Consider the following 22,680-nt stretch of genomic DNA (forward strand, 5'->3'; position numbering starts at 1 on the left):
GCTCAGGGCCGTGGAGCTGGAGGTCAGCCTCATTGTGTACAGAAATGAATACACTCCCAGTGTAGATGCCTAAACTGTGAGCACACACACATACAATTCATGTGGATGTTTACTTTTTTTTTTTTTAAAGCTTAAAGCTGACATATCTTTGACATCTCAGGCTTTGTGATTGTTGCTTATTGTGTTATTTTTTTTTTGTTACCTTCTTTATATACACGTGCAGGCACACACTTTGTGTATGAACTGTACGCTATGTTCCGTTTCATTTACACTCATACAGACTGTGATCAAATACATGCATGTATCCATACAGTCCCTCTGCTTTATAATGTATAACTGAATATATAACCATATTATTATAACCATCTTGTATCTGCAGAAGAGCTTGACTCAGGTGTAAAAAAAAAAAAAAAAAGAGTAGTGTAGGACATCATATTCAAAATTAAAGGATATAAATAAAAGGGTAAAATATTAAAGGTAGAACATCTTTATGATACTAGAATTTCTGCTTTAATGTAGATAAAACCAATCCACTAGTGGCGTAAACATCAGAGAGATCCTTTTTGAAAGTAACCCTACAGTGAATGCACAGCTCCTCTCCAGATTGAAAGGTAACCGTAATGGCCCTTCGTCTTCACAGTTTCTTTCATCACCTGGTAAGTTGGAAGCAGCATTGGACTCACGCTTCCTCGCCACTTCTCCTCAGCCAATATGAGAACAGTGGCAGCAGCTTTGTGCTGGGTCTGAACTATTTGAAAGGGCTCATCAAGCATTTATAAAGACCTGAAAAGCTCCTGCTGAGGCTGTAAGGATGTATAGGAGCAGCAGTTCATTCAGCATAGAAGCTGCATGTTCTAGAAGAAAATGTCTTCCCTCATTATTTAATGCCAAGGTCTAAGTAAAGGCTTCAGTGGGAGTGAACAATGTCTTTAAAACCTTTTTGAGGACTGTTTATTCATTTATTATTATTTAATATTTCAAAACTGGAAAAAAAAAAAAAACTTTGAAAGGCTGAAGCTCAGTGGCAACGCTGGGTCTAACTGGCAGCAACTGAAAGTTCGCTGATCTGGCAGGGTCCCAGATTCCTGATCAGCAAGATTTCCGGCGAAGTAGTCTAGGTGTAGGGACTACGCGATGCGCTAGCTAATTCTTGTCTCATTTGTTGTCTGATAAACGGTAAATTCATCAAATAATTCAGTGCCACATATCACTATTTTCCAAGCTACTGTAGCTGTCATATTTTGCGGATTTTTCCATAGGCTGAGCTGTGTCAAGGCTTTTCTTAAGACTTTTGTCATATGGAAGTGGGCGTGGTTTCAGCTAAAGTGGGTTGGGAAAACAATAGACTCCTCCAGGATCCCTGCTTTTTATTTTCAGATTGTTTGTTTCAGAGTTTTAGGCCAGAACTAAGAGACAAATTTGGCAGCAATCCCGTGACTTGCAAGCTCCCCATTGTGTGGGTGGATCTCAGTATGCAATTTGAGTTCAAATGTACGTTTGCAAATTTTCAAAATAAAGATTTTTTTTTTTTCAACCTATCAAAACATTGTGCAAGCCTTCAAAACTTAGTTTCAATCTTGCTAAACCTTTTGTTAGATTTCAAGCTTTCAAACAGAGTTTCAATCTTTCAAAGCTTTTTTTTTTTCTCAGTCTTTCAAATATGACATGACATTATATACGTCCCATACTGTTGCTGTTCAGATTTGTTGTTGAGATATCAATGAAACCTAATGCCATGCCCTGAGAAGTTCATTGCCACCATTGTGTTTTTTTGCATCTCATTCTTACTGTGTATTATGTGCTGGATGTACGTGTAAATCTCTGTGTGGACTGTGTGAGTGTTTGTTCCAGTGGGCGGTCTCTGTGTGGGGATCAGTTCATCTCTCCAGCAGCAGAGCAGGCCAGACGGTCAATTAGTGCTTCTGCATCTAAACACAAGTGGTTTGCTGTGCTGATTGCCTCTTGTATGCCTCACAAACCACCAGACAGACGAACAGCATTAACGAAAGTGTAGGCACTGCACAGGCACTCCTTCCTCCATTTGACTGTGTGGCATCAATAGTAACTGCGTTTAAAATGTGAAATACAGTTCCCTGACATGCATACATAAAAAGATATAGAGATGTATAAATCTCAATCCAGTGGACTGCCAGTCTTATCCTCTAAGCCTTCATGAGGTTAAAATGCTTGACTCAATGATGAAACAAGACCAAACCGGGTCTGAGCGTTTAACACAAAGACAGCTCAACACCGTCAGTTGTAGACATTTTTAAAGGTCTTGGACTGAGCACTGTATTCTCATGTGGACAGAGGTTACAGATCTCAAGAATAATCCATTTATGCTCTTAACGTCTGTTAATGTCTGGCTGTGTTTGCGTTTCTCACAGATAGTGACAGGGAAATCTCCAGCGGGACAGGAGACGTTTCCAAAGACTGTCCTGAGAAAATCCTGGAGTCCTGGGGAGGAATCCTCACCAGATGGTAAGGTTTCAAAAGAGACCGACAGAGTGAAATTTAGATGGATCCAAATTTAGATTGAATTGGATGGTGCAAGACCGTTGGAAGCTTAACAGAGAGAAGTTGAAACCGGTATGGAGGAAGGAGAATGAGATACAGGATAGTGAAAAAATATGGAGTTATAGATTTGTATACAGCTGGATGCCCTAAAAGAAGAACGAGTGGAAGTTATGGAGAAGGACGAAGAAATGGGAATACTAGAAATGTAGAGTTTAGAGGTGAATGGTTAAAAAATGGATGGTGATGGACAAGATGCAGGGAATGTGGTTAATACTGTACTGAGTTAATGAGTAAATGGAATTACATCAAATGTGAATGTTAGCTCTTCGTCTTGTGCAAAAGCACTGTGACATGACACATTGATGCTGAAAGGTGAATTGGGCACACACTGCCTCATACAGACTGTGATATACAGTACAGGACCTTTTGATTGTTTTATCATCCCTCTTAGTATAGAAAACAGTTCCCTTCAGATACAGCCATTTATTTAGCTGCTATAACACATAATGTCATCAATCTAATACTTGTGCTTTTATTACAACCATTGTTGATACATACAGCTTTAAGTGTGGCATGATTAACTGAAGATGAAAGATGTTTCTGTTTTTTGTTGTTTTCTTGCTGTTGCATCAGCATAATAAGGTGAAGTAGCTTATTGGGAAATTGCTTGCATATTGCCTCAATAAATGCATTATGATGAGATTTCAAGCATCATTAAAAAGAGCTGACAGTGAGTTTTCAAAAAAGCAAGATATTGTAGGAGAACTCTTACAGCATTGCAGCACTGCGGTTAATACTGTACTCTAGTAGCTACGGTAATACTGTACTCAATACCCTACCCAATATGATATTTAATGAGATAGGTAGTACTGTGATTAACACTGTAGTTAATAATACAATAAAGATGTGCGTAACTGACTATTGTAGTCAATACTGAAGTTAATTCTGTAATTTTAGTGGGGCAGTGAACCTTGCGCTGCTTCAGTAGAAATGTAGTAGAACCATAGCAGTCTGGTTGTCCTTTGCAGCTCCCATTGTAAACGTGTCTATCAGTATGAATAGGTAACTGGATGAAGTCAGCCCTACCTGGCCAGAGAAGTGAGGGGAAAAAAAGATAAAAGCATTTAGGTAATTATACTATAATAACTACTTTGTTATTAGTAGTATAAGGTAGTATTCATGTTGTAGTGCAACATGAATACTTCAGTGACAGGCATTTAACTCTGCACTTGATTAAAGGTGCTCTGATTAAAGTGATGTAACGCGTTTTTTAGGCTACATTTTTCGTCACATACAGCAAACATCTCCTCACTCTCCGCTAGCTGCCTGTCCCCTGAACACACTGTAAAAAAACGCGGTCTCTGAAGACAGCCCAGGGTCCACAAACGGCAACAAAAACAAACTGCGCCAACCTGCCCCACGAACCATAACAAACAGTGTTCCAGCCAATAACCGACAAAAAGGAGCTGATTGAGCCATCACTGCAGCAGCGTTAGCACGTAGCAGTGTGCTCAGGGGACAGGCAGCTAGCGGATAGTGAGGAGATGTTTGCTGTATGTGACAAAAAAATGTTGTAGCCTAAAGAATGCATCACATCAATTAGAGCACCTTTAACTTGATTGGTCTTCATACTGTCCATGCACTAAAAGTCAATTATCAAATCTGCCCAGATGCACTTCACATTAATATTTAAAGTGGCCGAATTGGATTAAGTGAGATTATAAAATAATGGATTACCTCTGCGTGTTGTGTATCAGGCATGGGAACCTGTCCACTCGTCCGAAGGGTTTGCCCTCGTTGGTTCACAGTGGCATTCCCGAGCCACTCAGAGCTGAAGTCTGGCAGCTGCTGGCCGGTTGCCACGACAACCACGACCTGCTTGAGCACTACCGCATTCTCATCACCAAAGGTAGCGCGTGTGCGTGCGTGCGTGCGCACGCACGCACACCGCACACACACACACACACACACACACACACACACACACACACACACACACACACACACACACCATGTAGGGATGACCGCTTACAGCAAGTCACATTTCTCATATTTTCTCTTTTTTTTTTTTTGTGGCAATGTGTGAGGTGACACAAAACGTGTCCAGGATGTTTGCAGACTGATCACACACACAAATGGCAGTGTGTACTTAACTTCAATTTCCAAATTCCATTTTTTTTGTTTATCATATCCTGATCTTAGTGCTTACACGCCAACAGGCAGTTATTGGTTTCTACTGGATTTCATGTCTCAACATTAGCTAAAAAAAAATATTACTTACAAAAGTCAAGAGTTTCTTAAGCAATACCACACGAGAGGCACTGCTGTTGTCCTGAATACTTTTCCGATTTGTCTAGGTCAGCTAATGGGACTGCGGTAAATTGAGCCAATCAGCCAATCAAAGCATTCTGAGGTGGATGCTGATTCGACAGATTGTGGGGAGAAAAAATTATTTGTTTCAAATCGGTAAAATAAAATCGGTAAAATAGACATAATGAGTGGCACATAATGTGAAGTAACATGGCATTTTATATTGTTTGAGTTTTAACTTGTCCAGTGGGGCAAGTAAATTTCTCTTCCTCTTGCCATACAAAAAATCCACTTGTCCCGGACAAGCCTTTATGTCGAGCCCTGCATGTAAACTTAAAATATGGAAAACGGTGTTCTCACATGCTTACCATTTCATTCTTTTCACTTGTTTTCCTACGGAGATATGAATATTTTAGCATACAACGTGTTGAAACTATATTATCTTTCTCTTGTGTGTGGATGGTTCTAACACTATACAGAAGTTAACAATCAATTCATTCTCCCAGGTATAGTGCAGGTTGTGGTTTGGTGAACACCAGATTAGTGATGCGAATGGTTTTAATATCATGTCATTACAATGAAAATAAAATGGGAAATATTTTTCCTTAGTGTGTGTACCATTGAGTGTCTTAGAGTACCAACGTCATCGACAGCACAGCGGTTTCTCTGAACTCTGCATCTTGTCGGAGAACACTCTAATTTAGCTGTGACATTTAAATGCATGTGGCGCTGTCTCAGGACTATTACAGCTCCTGTCTGCCCTTTGGCCTCCCAGAAAGCTTGCAAGAATTCAATGTGATTTTTATTTTATTTTTATTTATTTTTTTTTTTTTTGGCCTTTAGTATTTAACTGTTGGGTGTTCTTCCTGTCGTGTTCACATATAACCTACTTGTTGCAGTTTAAGTCTGACTGTTTGGTCATTTGAATTTAGGGTTGTGAAAATGCTGTCATACAGGTGTGCATCAAACTCTGGTGCACCGAAAATTTGATTTGGATCCGCTGCTGACAACTAAGGTAGTTTCACACCTGTAGTATGTTCATATAATCAGGACAGAGGGGACAGAAAGGTTTATTGGTGCCTGGTCCAGTTTGCGTGTACTCTGAATGAACCAAGAGCTGCAGGCATCAAGTCATATTAACAGACATTGATCGGACAGTTTTGGCAACTGTCATCCTACATCATCAGTGCAACATGGACCCATGGACAGTTTACAATTTACACATTTATTTTATTTATTTGTTTTTCTTCAGAATGACTTAACAACTTGCCTAAGGTTGGAACAAAATAACAGTACACATGTCATCCAAAATGGGTGTCACAAACACTCTAATAATGAATGATGAATAGATTTTTCCATTGACAATACATATTCAATTGGACTTGGGTAGCAAGCTATTAATCCGTTTCTGTTGCTACACATTTAAAAACAAATAAGTTAAGTTCAACAGTGGGAGCATTAGCCATATGAAGACACTGTTAATTATGAGTTGCACTGCATGTGACTACAGCATTATGATAAAGATATCAATCCATCATTATGTAATCCAGTAAATATCTATTACTTTGCTTGATATATTGATAAATGAATAAAAAAAAATGTAATCTGTATTGTAATTGTATTGTATCTGTATTGCAATGCGAGTATAGTTATCAATCATAGTAAAACCAAACTTTCCACATGTGATAGAGCAGTTGTCAAACCAGATCTGTGACCCGTCCTTGGATTTCTAGTCAGAGATTTTTAAACCAGTAGGTAGAGTGACAAAGCGCCACTGGACCAGACAGCAGCAGCAGTAGGAGGAGGTGATATATACACGCAAAGCAGACAGAGCTACTTGCTTTTATGGATAATGCAATAGTCTTTCTCTTTGCCGCACAGAAGTGGGTGAAACTACCTGCCTCGATCAATAAGCAGAGAGATGGGGGGGGGGGGATAGATGGAAAGAAGAAAAATAGAGAGAGGGAGGAATGTGGACCCATAAATGAGGTTGAAGTCACTGAGGGAGAATTGGAAAAGGAATGTGTGTAAACGTCAAGAGAGCTAGCAGATTTCTGTCTTTCTTCAGTCACATATTTATATTCTTCAGGTTTTCTTTCACCTACTGTGTAAATTTTTCTCAATCTTTCAGTTTTTCTCACAATCTTTATCCATTAAATTGGGACCGTTTTTCTTTTGCTCTTTATGTCCCATTTCTCTACCTTGCTCTCACTGTTCTTCTTTCTTTCTCTTTCCCATAGTATCTAGTTGTCTTATGTGCCCCCCCGCCCCCCATCTTTCTATTTTTCTCTCCTTCTCTCTCCATACATGAGACCAAGCTTCTGTAGTTTGGCTAATTTATTCTCATTCTACTGGCTAGGCCATGCCCACATCCTCTGTCTTGCTGGAGTAGTGATGGTATTGATAGGCGTGTGGCCAGGCTATTAATAGCTGCATCAAATGAATGGAACTGAGAAAAGATGGAGGGGGGGAGAAGAGAGGCAAATGACCGCAACGGCGCGGGCTGTGTGGAGCTTATTAATGTCTGTTGTCTGGGCTCAGTGACGACGTTAATACTGATTGAATTTTAAGTAATTGTTCTGTCGTCCTTATGGTAGGGGTATCGGGTATCATAAATCAGCGCTGCTCGGGCATTATGCTAGTGACCCACAGCCGATACAGTAGGTGTAAACCATGTGTGGTTTCTAATCCTAAACATACATCACTTAAACGGACTTCTGTGTTTTTATTATACTTTGTGATTGAACTGATTTTATTTGTGATTTTTGAGTTGTAGATTCCTTAAAATAAAACACAATATCCAACGATCATCAATGTATTTATATAGTGCATGTTTTTCTAATGAAGAATCTGCTACAGCATGCAGGATCAGAAAGTGTGTTTATTTGTTTTTCATCATGTGCATAAAGCTGGCATCTTTAACTGCTACCTCTCTTATTGTAAAGGTCTTAAAACATCAGGGGTTTATCTTAATGAAACTATCAGACACCCTGAAGTAAATAAAATTTACTGTTAGTGACACAGCAAAAAACATACTTTAGATTGAAAATAGAGAAAAGATTGCAGCATTTCATGGGAAATCTATCTCAGTTTTTTTAGATTGTGCTGGGATATACCACATTCAGGTACACAAGTCTTATATGTATGTGATTTAAAATGTCAGATCACATCTCATTTTCGGTCACCCCATCTGACATAATTTTGACGTTCAACAAACTGGGAGGACTGTGTGTGTGTGTGTGTGTGTGTGTGTGTGTGTGTGTGTGTGTGTGTGTATATATATATATATATATATATATATATATATATATATATATATAGCTTTTATGACTGAATATGGAGCCCTGGACAGATAAAGACATTTCATGTCCTTAAGAAACATTTAGTGTCATGAAAACCAATTGAATCATACGTTCATATTACTAATTTTGTTATACGTCTTGAGTTGTGAGCGTAGTGTATGCATTTCTGTGCGGTTAATATGACGACCAATGTTGTGATGACAGCAAATGATGCTATAGTTTAAACATACAAATGTGATTTGGTCGTTTGTAATTTGGTTTTTGTGTGTACCTTAACACAAAAAATGTGTCGTGTTCAGCTACAAATTTACAGCCATAGACACACAGATGCACACGTCTTACAGCGTTAACAATGGTCAGGTATCGGAGTACACTCAGGTACTGCCGACTCATAATATGCTGCATGCAAGATGGTGGAGGATTTTATAGTAGATAATTAAAATTCTTATCAGTGGAGATTTAGAAGTTAAAAACTACTCCTACTGTAAATCATATTGCGAGCCTCCGAAGTGGTCTTGTCACCTCTTGAGGAGTCTGTTCCCAAGTTGGGAACCACTGGGTTAGACTAACTCACTGAGCATTTAGCAGCAAGTGGCCCGTGGCTAGCTAGCTTGATATAGATCGCAAGTGTAATTTTCAGTGTTGTACTGCTCTCATTTACAGTCATCACACACAGGGTCACAAATACACACTCTGTCACACACACCATGGCCTTAGAGCATCTGAGACATTCACAAATAACTTATTTCTTGGCTGGCGCAGCACTGTGGTCGGGGTTGGAGGGTTGCTAGTGACATTTGAACAACCTTTTCGTCTCCCTAGAGCCATACAAGCCCAAGGTGTGCTGCCTCGCTTGAACCCACAACTTAAAAAGGCTCAGCCAGCTATTTTCAGGCCTGCCTTTCCAAAGACCAATCTCACTCACAGCACAGCCAGTGTGTTAAGCCTGGAACAGAGGTTTCACCACAGCAGGCCGTAAGGAGCCTTAGACTTTATGAAACTTAAGGTCTTCCAAGGAGATTGATTTGCAAAGGGATTTTTTTATTTTTTATTTTGAACTTTTCTGTTCAGTGTTTTTGTACAATATTCTGCCCTTTTCTCCCTGGCTAAACAAATTTGTACCAGTGAGCGATGTAAGAGAATTTGTACTTATTTTTAATTCGCACTGGCTTTCATATATATTCTAAAAATACGGATTCTAATTCTTCTAGAGCACCATATTGAAACACTATACAATTGGATCGATGCCTATGATTCTGGCCATTTACATGGAGATGCAGTAGGTCAAATGTTGCTTTTAGGAATTGATAAATGGAACTGAAAAGCATGGTTCTTCATACATCCTTGTTGTTATTGATGATGGTTCAGTTTCAGAAGCATTTCTTGATACATGCAGTATTGTGCCATCACTGTCTTTTTGTTTGGGTACTGTGGCTGTGCATTGGCCCCAAACACTATCCTTCATTATATTGGTTACTTGGACACATTGGTATGATTACGTTTGATAGAGAAATGCTATTTCGAGATACAGAAATAAGTATAAGGTATAAATTTAAAAGGGTTAACTTATTTTAGCCGTATATCCTTTTCCATTTAAGTTATAAACGTTTCTGGAATTCCCACCCATGATTGGAATCAGCTCAGTTACATTCTATACAAAGCACGTAATGAAATCTAAGAGCAAATCAGACCAGGGCTGTGAGGTGCATTATATTTTTATGTTGAATCCTATTGAGGCCAGGCGCCAGCTTAGCGATGACATTTAACGTCAGTGTACAATCAAAGGTAGCATCAGCCATGCAGCCAGACTGGAATAATACCACACCCACGCTTGATAACCCACATACACATACATGGAGTACAATGTACATAAGATGGGCTGCCATGGTAACTGCAATGGTTGATGGACTTCTCTCAGCTTAAAGTTGTCTCCATGACAATTCTGTGTCTCCTTTAGTCTTTGTCTCTCAACTTCTGCCTTAGTTCATTACTGTAGGTACTTGATATTTTGATAATTGGAAATTGGGTAGGTGGTCAGCTACTTATGAATACACTCTCCCAAATTTCACCTTGTACTTTTTCAACCTTCTGGTTACCTTCTGCTTATTATTAATTGGGATTACTTAGTTCTTTTTTATGCTATTCACTGTTCAGTAGGTAAACATGTGCTGGATGTAGTGTACATTGCTATGCATATCACTATTGAAGGACAAAACTCTTAACTTTTTTGATGTTTGCACCTCTGCCAGAAATCCATTAGTGTAGTCAAAAAACATCCAATGTGATCAAAGCTAAACACTCTGGTTTTTTAGGTCTTCAAACATTGACATTTTAGAGATACAAGGTTTTCACCGCTAGCTAAAAATACAGTATACATGCATGCATGCCCAGACACACATCATGCACATACTGTACATAAATAGAATTCCTCTGGCTTAGTTGTGTGTCCTGCCACTAGTTTAAGGTCTTTTATCATTCATGGATGAAATAAAATCCCCTTGAGGGTCTAAAGTCAATCACAGCCTCTCACACAAAGAAATGCGCACACACACACACACATACACCCATCCTGCTTCATAGTATCCATAGGGAGCAGCTGCAATGCATGGCCACAACACAGCCAAGCAACAGCCTCCTTACAATATACAGTAGGTCTATTCACAGCAACATTCCCACGCCCTTCTCTCTCTCTCTCTCTCTCTCTCTCTCTCTCTCTCTGTCTCTGTCTCTGTCTCTGTCTCTCTCTGTCTCTGTCTCTGTGTGTGTGTCAGTAATGCAGCCCTCCAGCTCCCATTCACATATCCACAGCAGAAACCCCAAAATGACACACGCCTGTCTTCCACACAGCTTCAGGAAAATCTATATCTGGAAAAGAAAAGCAAAAATCAGATAATAAGACAGGGTTTAAGATGAAATTTGAGTATTTATGGCATTAATGCAAGTTTTTCATTTAATGTAGAATTTCTTAGATGAAAATAAATGCAAATTAACATGCAATGCCAAAGGTGTGATAAAAATAATTGTATAAGTAAGGGTTTTTTTGTTGTAGCTGTGCTGCATTACAGTAGTGAGGGTATCCACTGTGTGTGTATTAGCATAGCCTCCTAGTCATGCTGACACTGATATGACAGCTCGGATTAAGGAGATCCAGCCTACAGCGTCTTCTCTGGTCACAACACTTGTGTCTCAGTCCTCATATCGACTGTAACTTCACAGCTAGAGTAGTGCTCTGCTTCTTCCTCTTCCTCACTGCAGAGTTGAACTAGCTTGTGTCTTCTAATTCAATAAAGAATCTTATCTCAAGTACATTTGCGACAGGGTTTGTCCAAAAAGGGTATAAAAGTAATGTGATTTATTTTGAGTTAAAGCAGGAAAAAGCCTAAAGAAGAGACTTTTGGCATAATCACTCACTAACATAGTTCTGCATAGCCCTGAACCCCTAAAGAATGCAAATGTGAAATTAACCCATGACCTGCATTTTATACAGTGACTTTTATTCAGCAAATATCTATTTATTTTTCTTTGACAAAAAAACAAACAATTTCTAGTAAAGGCACAAAGACTTATTGTTTACATTCAGCCTTTACAGATGTCTAAGAGATGCACGTTACATCCTGACCTACATGGTGCAAGGACAATGGGTGCTGCAGAATAATGAATAGAAGTATCTCAACCCGAGCAGTCAGACAGGTCTTCTCTGCCTTGTGGTGTGAAGATGATATATGGTGATTTCAGTAGGCAGGCTGTCTGTCTTTGACCTTTAGCTCTTCTTCACCATTTAACTGCAGCAGTCCCAGTGTACACAGTATGCATGGTGACATTGTGCTGGAGGTAAATATATCGATATTTGTTCTGTTAAGGGTGTTCAACAATAATAGCTGTTACTTCCACACGTCTTCCACATGCTGTGATTTAGCTCCTATCTTTACATTTGACAGTTTCTCCTTCTCACTGTGCCTGCTTCATATCCTATTGAACAGAAATAAAATATGCTCTCACAACCCTTACTTTCTAAAACAATAATCATAATTGCCACTTCTCATTTATTTTACAAATGTATAGCTGCTTTACATGACCAACTTTGCTTTGGCTGCCCACAGGAGAGGTGAATGCAGAATTTGAAAAAGCGCACAGTACCATGTTAGTCTGTGATCCAGAATACCAAAGAGCAAAGAGAGGCAGAAGGTCTTAACAACAGTCTGGCTTTGACTGCATTATGTGCTCGAATTGTCACAGTATCTACATTTTCAGGATTTTATTTGGCAAATGGTGTCAATCCACTGTATGTCATCTCAGTTTCCAATGCAGTTTTTATGACCGGTAAGTAAGGCATGCTGCACTTAAGCCCAATGACTACTAATGTTGTCAGTGCTTCGGATTCTTCTTCTTTGGTGCCCTCAACCTGGGAACTGAATCCAGACAAAGCTTGGCCCACTGTTGATAAATATAAATACCAGCTTCTGCCTGCTAAGCTGGTTTAGTGTTGGTCCGTTGATGGTGCTTGCTGAATGTTTGTATCCAAGCAGTGAATCAGCTCTAATCTGCCCCAGTAACCATCTATCCCTCCATATGCCAACCCCCAGACTCTTGGACAAGAGGGTTGTCCGTTATCAGAGCTAGATTTTGCAAAAATGCAGCTTGACAAAACACAAGAAGAGGAAATGGAAACCACAGGAGGCCTGCACCTCCTTCCCAGGTCTGAAGAATATTTGTGTTCTTGGATCTTGTCATTTTAGTCTGATCATACCAAGGCAATAACCCAAGGTTCTACCACCAAGACCAGCTCGAGGCCGGGGTAATTTTTTTTTTTGCCTTTAAAGAACTCTGGGCCTCTGATAAATACTGGAGAGACCTCTGACACAATTTGGCAAACATTCCACAAGTGGTTGCATAAAAATTAGCATTGGTGGGACAATATACATCCGCTGATCATTTGGATCATTGAACAATGACTCATGATATAATAACTCTGACTGGAGGAAAGCAATCTGCTTCACATTATTCCACATATTTACTGCAGTCATCTGTTGTCAACAACTGTGCAACGCCTGCTTGTCTTGAAGGAGAAAAGAGCATTTCGCTTTTAAGTGCTTCTCTGTAAGTTTCAATCCAGGAACCGGGTCAGGTCTTGTGCAGACACAACCTTATAATGTCATCTGATCAGGGCTTACAATACTGGCTGTCCCTTGGTCAACATTGAACACCAATGCTGACCACTGTAAGCTTTAAAATTGCCACCAGGTCAAGTAGTAACCTTTGATGACTAGTTTAAACAGCATCTGAAAGCCTATTTGTACACACGGGCATTGGATTGACATTCTCGTGTTATCTTTGAGTGTGAACTTTGTCATTTGTTTAGTTTTTTTATTTTATTGATTGAGCACTATGTAATGCTTGCTCTAGAAAGGTTTCCTTCAGCCCCATCAGCTAAACACCTATAATGTGGATGTAAACTCCCTGCTTATGCCCATGCACATTGCTGTTGACTGGAATCAGCAGGAGCCCAGGGGTGGAGGAGGGTGGGATGCTGGGAAGCAGTAAAAGGTGAATCAGCCTCCACCTTTGTTTCCAAGTGGCCCCGCTGTCTTTGTTTTGGAGCAGAATGAATTATTAACGGTGGCCTTCTGGTCGTGTTTTTCATCAGTGTCCACCTCCAAAGGTAAAGAGCACTGTGCTGAGAGATCTCCATTGACTGGCTCCTTCCATAGTGACAGCAGACCTGTCTACATGAACTTTCTTTTAGTCTTCACTTTGTCTCTTTATTTTTAGTTCTCCTTTCTTTCTGCCCCCTCTTTCTGTTTTTCCATCACACTGTTTCTCTTGAATGACCAAATTAACCAACACAGAGACCAAAGAATATCTGGTCTCCATGACAATTAAAGTGCCGTCCTTCTGCTTGACAGACTATTTTGTACTCCAGTTCACAACCACATTGTATGAAACACACCGTATTAAACCTTTTAAGTCTTGGTAAAGCAAAATCTGTGATTTCTTTCTAAACGCATTATACATGTGAAAAGAAAATGTGAAGTGACTGTAAACTGTATATTACTGAATTGTACTAGCTATAGGTTAACTGAACTGTATAGCGCTCGTTACATTTTTTCCTCTTTTTTAAATTGTTTTTCATGTGGGGCAATGGCTGCAAAAGACGACACGATTGATTGTTATTTTAGTACAGCAGCTACAGCACCGCTAATGCTAGCGCTGTTAACAGCAGACAAACTAACGGTAACGTTTTAACTTCCAGGCTATGTGTGTGGACGCGAGCCAGCGTGAGTCCGCATTTTCATACTCTGTGTGGTCGCTGAATGGTACCTGTTCAGGTGATGTAAAAGATTTGTTGCGTTTGCCTTCCTGCTTGGCACCAACCGCCAACAGACCGGCTTAAAGGCCCCCACAACGTTACCTGAACCAAACCTTATCTCTAACCGTAACTATGGATGGGGGCGCTACGTATTTTAACAGGAGGGGAACACACTTCCACACCAGCAACAGACATACACTCATAATAGGAAGTGGGCGTGTCCGGCAAGCCGAAAAGCCAGACTCTGGCTGTTGTGTTTTCGGGTAAATATGTCCACAGCTTATCATTGTTGTAGACCTGCATTTTATCGTGGTCCAGTTTTGAGATAGTTTTATCGCTCAGCCCTACTACTGCCACATGCTACTGCCTCCATATTTAAGGTCAACGGGTCTGTGCAAGGCGTTTTCATTGGCTTGAATGGTCTGTTATAAACAGGTGTGTTAAAAATTGGCTGCATGCCACATTTTCCTGTATAATATTCTTACATTGTATTACATCTTCCTCAAGGACACTCAGTCAGGTCTAGGTTCAGCCATCGTCAGTGAATATCTCTTTCTCTGGAAGTCACATTCCCTTGTTGTTGTACAGATAACACATTTGGTTTTGCTCTGATGGTTTGATAAGTGACTTTCTGAGTGGATTTGACCAAGCACTTTTCTAGAATTTAGTTTTGAAAAATTAGACACATATGTGGATAGCATCATTTTTTCCTTTGTCCATCTGTGGAATACAGTATAGGTATACTTTGTAAGTTGACAGGATGTGTTGATTTTTTCCATAAAGTAGTAGTAGTTTGTCATGTTTCAAACATGTATTTTATTATTCCAATATTTAAAGCAATCTTCTCTTCCTGGAAGTTGTTTTCCAAAGCAGCCATTTTCTGTCCAACTTGCAGCCTGCCATTCTTCGTTGCCTCTACTGTAATTGGCTCTAAAAGTTAAAAAACAAGGAAAATGATAATGTTGAAAAAGTTGCTCTGAATTTTCTTGTTTTCAATATTCTCCTGCCCAGCCACGATGTGTGACAGTTTCTTTCCATGCGCCCTTCTGCTTAGCCAATTTGCTGTCACCTGATCCTCTTTATCATCTGTCGGCCAGAGGATGCTCCCAACTGGCTGAAATGCTGGGCAACTGTAACTAAGGGGCAAGCATAACTGTGCTAAGCAGTTGGTTAAATAAAGAATAAATAAAATATCCAGAAGAACCTGGAGCCTAGCTGGATAAGGGAGAGGACTAATTTTACTAGATATATCCAAGATCCATGTTTCATGGAATTATGGAGGTTGAGTGGCCTCCTGTATTCTTGAACATTATATACTGACGTATTTAAGAAAGTGGCAAGCTGAGACTGATGACCACAACAAGCATTGCCTTTTTATTCTTCCCTCAAAGTAGAGACAGTATAATGAGTGACTCATAAGGATGTCATGAAATGTATATTTTTTTAATTTTATCTCGGGTTATCTTTTCAATGTTGGTTCTTTTGAAGTGTGAATTAAATAGATGGGTGTTTTTTTTTTTTTTTTTTTTTTTTTGACATACTAGGGCTAGATAGATGTATGGAGAAACGAGATTGAGAGTCAGAAGAAGGACTGAAACATGGAAAGAAAGAAAAGGAGGGGGCTTTTAATTAATATAAAACAGACTATGAAAGATAAGTAATATGTAAATAGGAAATGCATCCAAATTTACCTCTGGGAGAAAGTCAGTGTGAGAGACAGAATAATGTGGCAGGGAGCCTCAGGTGCAGCTGGGATGGGAGGAGGCGGGGCATTGAGTGAAAGCTGAGAGAGAGAAAGTGTGTGTGTGTGTGTGTGTGTGTGAATTTCTGTGTGTGTAAAGAGAGAGAGGTTGAGTGTGCAAGCTAGAGAGATTGCGTGGAGAGGGAGGGAGGGAAGTGTAAGCCAGTCGCAGCATCTCTCCTCACTGCACCAGGGCTGAGGGACTCTTCGTCCCTTCGCTTCCCTCACTGCAGATTTAACTCATTTCCATCAGCGCAGTCATCTTTTTTTTTTTTCTTGCTTTTTACTTGCAGCTTTTGATAGATGCATTGCATTCATCGGTTTCTGTATGCCAGGATCTAAGGATTTATTTATAAAAAATGTGGGTTGTCCTGTTTACTGGAATTAAAAGGGGGACGTTTGCAGAGGACAGTGCTTGAAACTGGGACTCCGACTGGGACTTGGTCTTTTCTTTATGCTGCTCGAGTGGATTCCCTTTTGTTGCGCGGCCAGGGTTTTGTTCTGGGCGACAGACCTACTAAGAGAGGAGTTGTAGGACCTCATACCTCTACAAATAAACAGAGTGCATACTTCAAAGGACTAAAGCAAGTTAAAAAACATCTATGGTTGCTTTCAGCATTTGAGGAGAAGGTGCTAATGCTTCAGGATGTCACAACAAAAATGCAAGTAACTCATTTATGGGATAAATAGGTGGATTGCCGATTGATCCCCACACCCCTCTCTGCAAGTGTCTGCCACAGGATTGCTGAGGAGTCTGAGAGGAGCACTGAGCTATTCAGCTGGCCTCTCATTGCTCCAGGAGAGTCCTTCCACCTGCCTGCATGGGAGTCTTCGATTCAACACTTTCATCAGCTACTGGGCTTTTACATGTCTTTTTTGCGACTTGCAGTCCAGAACACTGAGAGGCAAGTTTGCACATTTGGATTTAAACTTTAAATTACTTTAATAGCAAAACTCATCCTGTGATTTTTCTTTTTTACCTCATTCTGCCTGGGGATGGCTTGCAAACATCATTTTTCCCCCAGCGCCGTGTGCTGAGAGAGCTATGACATTATCTCCTGCGGAGATCCCCATGTTGTTCTAGCCTGTGTCTGTGTTTTGATTCAGACAATAGCTGGGCATGCATGGGCTCCAGACACTGACCAGAGGACCACCAAAATAAGGGAAGCCTGCTGTTACATTGTAAACACAAGCACCCATTGCACAGTAAAACTTTGGATTGGATTGAAGGGTCGATTCACAGAGATGGATGTAATTTTCTTTTCCAGACTTTGGTACACACTAAGAGAGACTCCTAAGAAGCTTTTATTTCCCTTAGAAATAGTTGCCTAAAGTTTATTTTTTGAAAGGCAACTGCACTCAGCAAATTTCATCTGATTTCCAGGAGTGAAATAGGAGCCATATACAGCTAACTTATTTGATCTCCTGTGAGGATTTGTCAACAGCAGAGAGCATTGTGCTTTGCTTCATACTTTAACCTCTTCGTATGGTGTCCTCCCTCGCATCTTCTGTGCTTTCTGCCCTTGTGCGGACAGCTTATGCCCTCAGCCTCCCTGTGGCAACCCTCATTAGGATTGGGAGATGAGGCCACAGACTGGCAGGCAAAGCAGCTGGGAAACTCGCCTTTGGAATAGATGCTGGCCACAGCAGTAATGCTACCCTCCTACCCTGGTTTACTGAAGGAATACAGTTTTTTGATATCTACTCCTGACTGTTACCCACCCACTACTTTCACTAACCATGAGTGATTGGAAAAGGAGAGCTAAATGGGTTGTGCTACCCTCCCAGAGGCTGTATTGATTTTTCTCCAGTCAGTGTTTATTTGATTGAGACCCAGCTATGTGAGAGTAAGGTGAACGAGAGAGTGAGTGTGTTAGAGAGAGTATTGCGCTCCGTTAACTGAAGAAGGCTGCAGACACCCGGTGTAGAGCGGGTGGGGGGCAGGCAGTTCTCCAGTTTCAGGCCAGCTGCCTTATGGGTGACACACCACAAACCTGACCCACCTGGATAGCACCCACAACAATGAACCAGTCTGAACTGACAACGGGCCCGGTGCTCACTGCCAACAGCAGTCATGGAGACTTCTTTCCTGGCAGTGCTGCCAACCACTCTTGTCCCTTGGGCTGGGGGCTGAACGAAGGCCTAGAGGCTTGCGTCCTGGAGACTGCTGTCATTGTACTTCTGACAGTGCTCATTATTGCAGGGAACCTGACGGTGATCTTTGTGTTCCACTGTGCCCCTCTGCTACACCACTACACCACCAGCTACTTCATCCAGACCATGGCATATGCTGACCTGCTGGTGGGTCTTAGCTGCCTGGTGCCCACCCTGTCTCTTCTCCACTACCCAGCAGGTGTCCAGGAACCCATCACATGCCAGGTCTTCAGCTACGTCATCTCTGTTCTGAAGAGTGTTTCAATGGCATGCTTGGCTTGTATCAGTGTGGACCGCTACCTGGCCATAACTAAACCACTGTCTTACAACCAGCTGGTGACGCCATGCCGGCTACGAGGGTGCATTACCCTAATCTGGGTCTACTCTAGCCTGGTTTTCTTGCCCTCCTTCTTTGGGTGGGGTAAGCCAGGCTATCATGGGGACATTTTTGAGTGGTGTGCTCACTCTTGGCCCACCTCTGCCCTCTTTACAGGATTTGTGGTGTGTATGCTCTATGCGCCTGCTGCGCTTGTGGTGTGTTTTACCTATTACCATATCTTTCGCATTTGCCAGCAGCACAACAGGGAGATCAGTGAACGGCGGGCACGTTTCCCCAGCCAGGAGATGGAGGCTGGTGAGGGGGGTGGTGGTGGGCATCACGGAGGGCATGGACCAGATCGGCGCTATGCGATGGTGCTGTTTCGCATCACCAGCGTTTTCTATATGCTTTGGCTGCCCTACATAATCTACTTCTTGCTAGAGAGCTCCCATGTGCTGGACAACCCTGCCCTCTCCTTCATCACCACCTGGCTTGCCATAAGCAACAGCTTTTGCAACTGTGTCATCTACAGCCTGTCTAATAGTGTGTTCCGCCTGGGCATGCGTAGGCTCTCACAGACAATTTGCTCCTTTAGCCACTGCGCGGCCGATGACGGGGACTTTGGGGAGCCTAAACCAAGGAAGAGGGCAAACTCATGCTCCATCTGAAGGGATGACTTTACTGCTGGGATCAACAAATGGGGAACATGAATCTTAACAGCTTAGCAGCTAGTTAACTTTCAAAAACATTGGCACAGCTTAAGCAAACAGAAAACAATTTCTGTTGTATCAGCCTGTGAGCTGATGAACCAATGTCATTACGTTGGTCACAATAAACCATGGTTTATTTTATTACAAGCTTTTCAAGGAGATGGGTGCAGTGTCTAAACAGATTTAATGAGATGGGCACTCTGTGATGGTTTTTATTCTGTGGTGTGTGACTTGGCTGTGGATATAGAAAGTAGTCTCCCAATGGCTTTCTTAGCCTTTACATCTCACTGTATGTCATCAGCCAGTTTATCGGTGTTTCCATCAGCCAGGTCAGACATAGTGGGAAGACAAACTCCAAAAGATTCAAAATATATTCTCTCAAACATCAAATGTGACCACACTTTTTCATGCCTGTTAAATTTTGTTTGTGGTTGTGAATTGGATTGACCTTTTACTCGATGTTTCCGTACTTTCTATGACTGTCATTAGCAGAAACTAGATAACCTACACTTACTTGTGCTCATAAACCTGTTTAAAGGTTGTAAATGGATATTTGACTTTTTATCTGTATAAACACACAAGGTGACAATGACGACAGCCGTTATGCTGCTGATAAATAACCGTTGGCATATGGCCTTGACTGTTTTCTAAAGGAAAGTGTGCAGTCCATTTCTGCTGAAGTATTTCATGTTGAGTCTGTAAACATGATGTTTGCAGGTGAACAGGAGAGAGATGCAAAAAGGCAATGATGTTCTGACACATTTTCTTTCTATAAACAAATTGATTGGCCTTTCTATAAGTGATTAGCCAATCGCAGAAGGTTGAAATCTGGATAAAGTTGTTTACTCAGACCTTCTGCAAAACAGGGTACATAATGTACAGGTAGTAGCACACATCAATCTTCATCATTAAAATTCCAATATAGCACTGTTTAGATAGTTCTTCAAAACATACTCCGACATCACAGCATTAGAGCAAGGACTGTAAAATATCTAAACTTGTAAAAAGAGTCTTGAAACCTTTAAATCAAGTTAAAACCCCCAAAATGAGAATTTATTGGGTTTTAATTTTAGTCAACATGGTTACTAATCTATAATGTAGATGTTCTAATTGTCAAACCATTTAACACATTGCCTAGTGTCGTCGTGTGACCTGTATCAGATTTTCCACAGATGACATGCTGCTTATATTGTTTACCAATTTAAATATTAGCTGATTATGGTTGGTCACCAATTGTGTGGTGCACCCCTTCTAAAACGCACTTGATTTCCAGAATTCATACAAAGGATGTGTCAGTTTGTTGCGGAGGTCTTTATATTGAAGGCAGTGAACTGATACCCGCAGCAGATAACTACCCAGCACATTGCCAAGGTCCCCCCTTGCGCTAATGAAATAGCCCATCAGCGGCAGCATTCCCACCATTGGTGTGGCATTCCTGATATGGCTGTGTTATGAGTATTCTGCTAACAGTTTGATGCATGAGCGCTCATGACAGCCATTTCTAACCAGCAAATAAATATTACACCCCCCCATGTATATGTAGAGCCATGTATATTGGATAAGGAACAAACAACAGACTTGGCAAAGTAAAAAACAGCATTATCTAATTATGAATTTCACATTTTTTATAATGCAATAGGTTTAGGTTTAGTTTAGAAAGTTAAATCTGTAATTGAGCTGACTTGAGAATATTATTTTAGATGAACATCTTGGGTGTTGCTTTAAACCCCCCTTAGTCGCTTATAGGTAAGAAAAGTGATAGTAGTGGCAGTGTAGACCTGATTAGTAGGCTGATTTTGAGTGCTTTGCATCAGTTATCTTTGTTAAAGATGATAGTGGATTTTATTTCCCAGCAGTGGTGCATAGGGGCTCAGGTTAATGTGATCTGATCTGTCTGGAGGTCGTTGTGAGGTTAGAAATGAACTGATCTGAAATCACATGCTTTGTTGTGAAAAAGGTTTAAGGCTATCAGCAGCTTATCTTGTGGAGTTTTGTTAAACTATTGGTCGGACAATCCTCATTACTTTTAATGTGTCTCACTCTCTTTCAGCTGTACCAATTCTGTTGCTGCTTTTTTATTTATTTTTTTATATATAAATATACTCACCTCAAACTATAGGCCTGAATGTCTTAAATACTTCTCAATGCTTTTGGGAATGACCACAGTATTTAGTGTGCACTTCTCACAAGGTCAAACCAAACTGGGAATCACACTCTAAATGTGGTAACTGGGCTTGTTGAATTTTCCTGTTTTTTCATGATGTCTGTGCCCACGCAACAGGTGCCTGTGCTGGGAATGGCACAGTATAGGTTTTAGAAAGGAGTCCTTAATGAATTGTTTGTGGGCTTCGTATTGGAGATAGGTAGTTACAGTAACTAAATTCTGCTAAAAAATAAATATAGTTATTTTACTATAGTTATTTCCCCAATCTGAGGCTTTTGATATACAAAGTGCAGAGGATGTGTAGTTAATGCAACCCACATACTGCCTTTGGTTATGATTCTCATCATCTTATCCAGTAATATGGTCACTCCAGTCGATCTACCTTGTACATTCCCTTGATCATGGGATCAGTGTCAAAGCATAATTCTATTCTCATAAATACAGCCACATACTATAGCCAATATCTTACCGATTTCTCTCTTTGCTCATATAGTAGTGTCATCTGTGGTTTATGCCTTGCTTGTAGTATATATTTGTCCATACTAGAGAACAAGTGACACAGCAAACCCAGCCCCTTGATAGTGTAACTGCATTCTATGCTGCTTAACAGTAGGCTGTGTAAGTCATTCCTCATTTTATAGCTGCATTAAGTGATTTTTGCATTGCAAGCACAATAAAAAGAAACTTTGAGCCTTTTATCTTTTTATATTTTAATAAAAAAAACACCACACCCAAAAAAAAAAACAACAACATACCAAACAAATCCCTCCCGCTTTTTCTTTGATGAATGTAAGTACAATATTGTTTTTAATTCAAGGTTTGGTAAACCAACATTATCAACAGAAAAATATCTGTCTCTTTTGGGTTATCTACATGTTCTTCTTTCCTTACCAGCCATTTGTTTACTTTGGCTCTCTACAGTTTCGCATGAGGCAGGTAGCCTACAGTCAACTTTAAATAATCACGTCCTGGAAGTGGCTGCCCATGATCTGTACTGTATGTGCCGGCATTGGTTTTGTTAGTTCTAACAATTAAGATAACTGTGAGGTAAAAGCAGCTGCGTGAAGCTGTAGTATGGGATATTGATTCTTAGCGGGATCATCAACGTTCATCACCCTTCAACACATGAAGGAGTCGTTTTAATTAAGTTTTAGTA

At 40.6% G+C, this 22,680-nt stretch overlaps 2 protein-coding genes across 3 annotated transcripts in view; both read left to right on the forward strand.

The window, feature by feature from the left end:
* rabgap1l (RAB GTPase activating protein 1-like) overlaps nucleotides 1–22,680 on the forward strand; it is a 126,567-nt gene that overhangs the window by 29,284 nt on the left and 74,603 nt on the right. For both annotated transcript variants that reach the window (XM_039811130.1, XM_039811131.1), the window contains exons 12-13: nucleotides 2,388–2,481; nucleotides 4,275–4,423. In XM_039811130.1, the coding sequence (XP_039667064.1) occupies nucleotides 2,388–2,481; nucleotides 4,275–4,423 (243 nt within the window). The remainder of the gene's footprint in view (nucleotides 1–2,387; nucleotides 2,482–4,274; nucleotides 4,424–22,680) is intronic.
* gpr52 (G protein-coupled receptor 52) lies at nucleotides 16,304–22,177 on the forward strand. The gene has a single exon (XM_039811153.1). It carries the CDS (start codon nucleotides 18,200–18,202, stop codon nucleotides 19,316–19,318), a length of 1,119 nt encoding a protein of 372 aa, XP_039667087.1. The 5' UTR covers nucleotides 16,304–18,199; the 3' UTR covers nucleotides 19,319–22,177.

The sequence above is a fragment of the Perca fluviatilis genome, chromosome 9 (assembly GCF_010015445.1).
Source record: "Perca fluviatilis chromosome 9, GENO_Pfluv_1.0, whole genome shotgun sequence".
NCBI classification, from domain to species: domain Eukaryota; kingdom Metazoa; phylum Chordata; class Actinopteri; order Perciformes; family Percidae; genus Perca; species Perca fluviatilis.

Bases quoted from the DNA above. Each gene is read 5' to 3' on its own strand.
- gpr52 (XM_039811153.1), top strand. From the start codon at position 18,200: ATGAACCAGTCTGAACTGACAACGGGCCCGGTGCTCACTGCCAACAGC.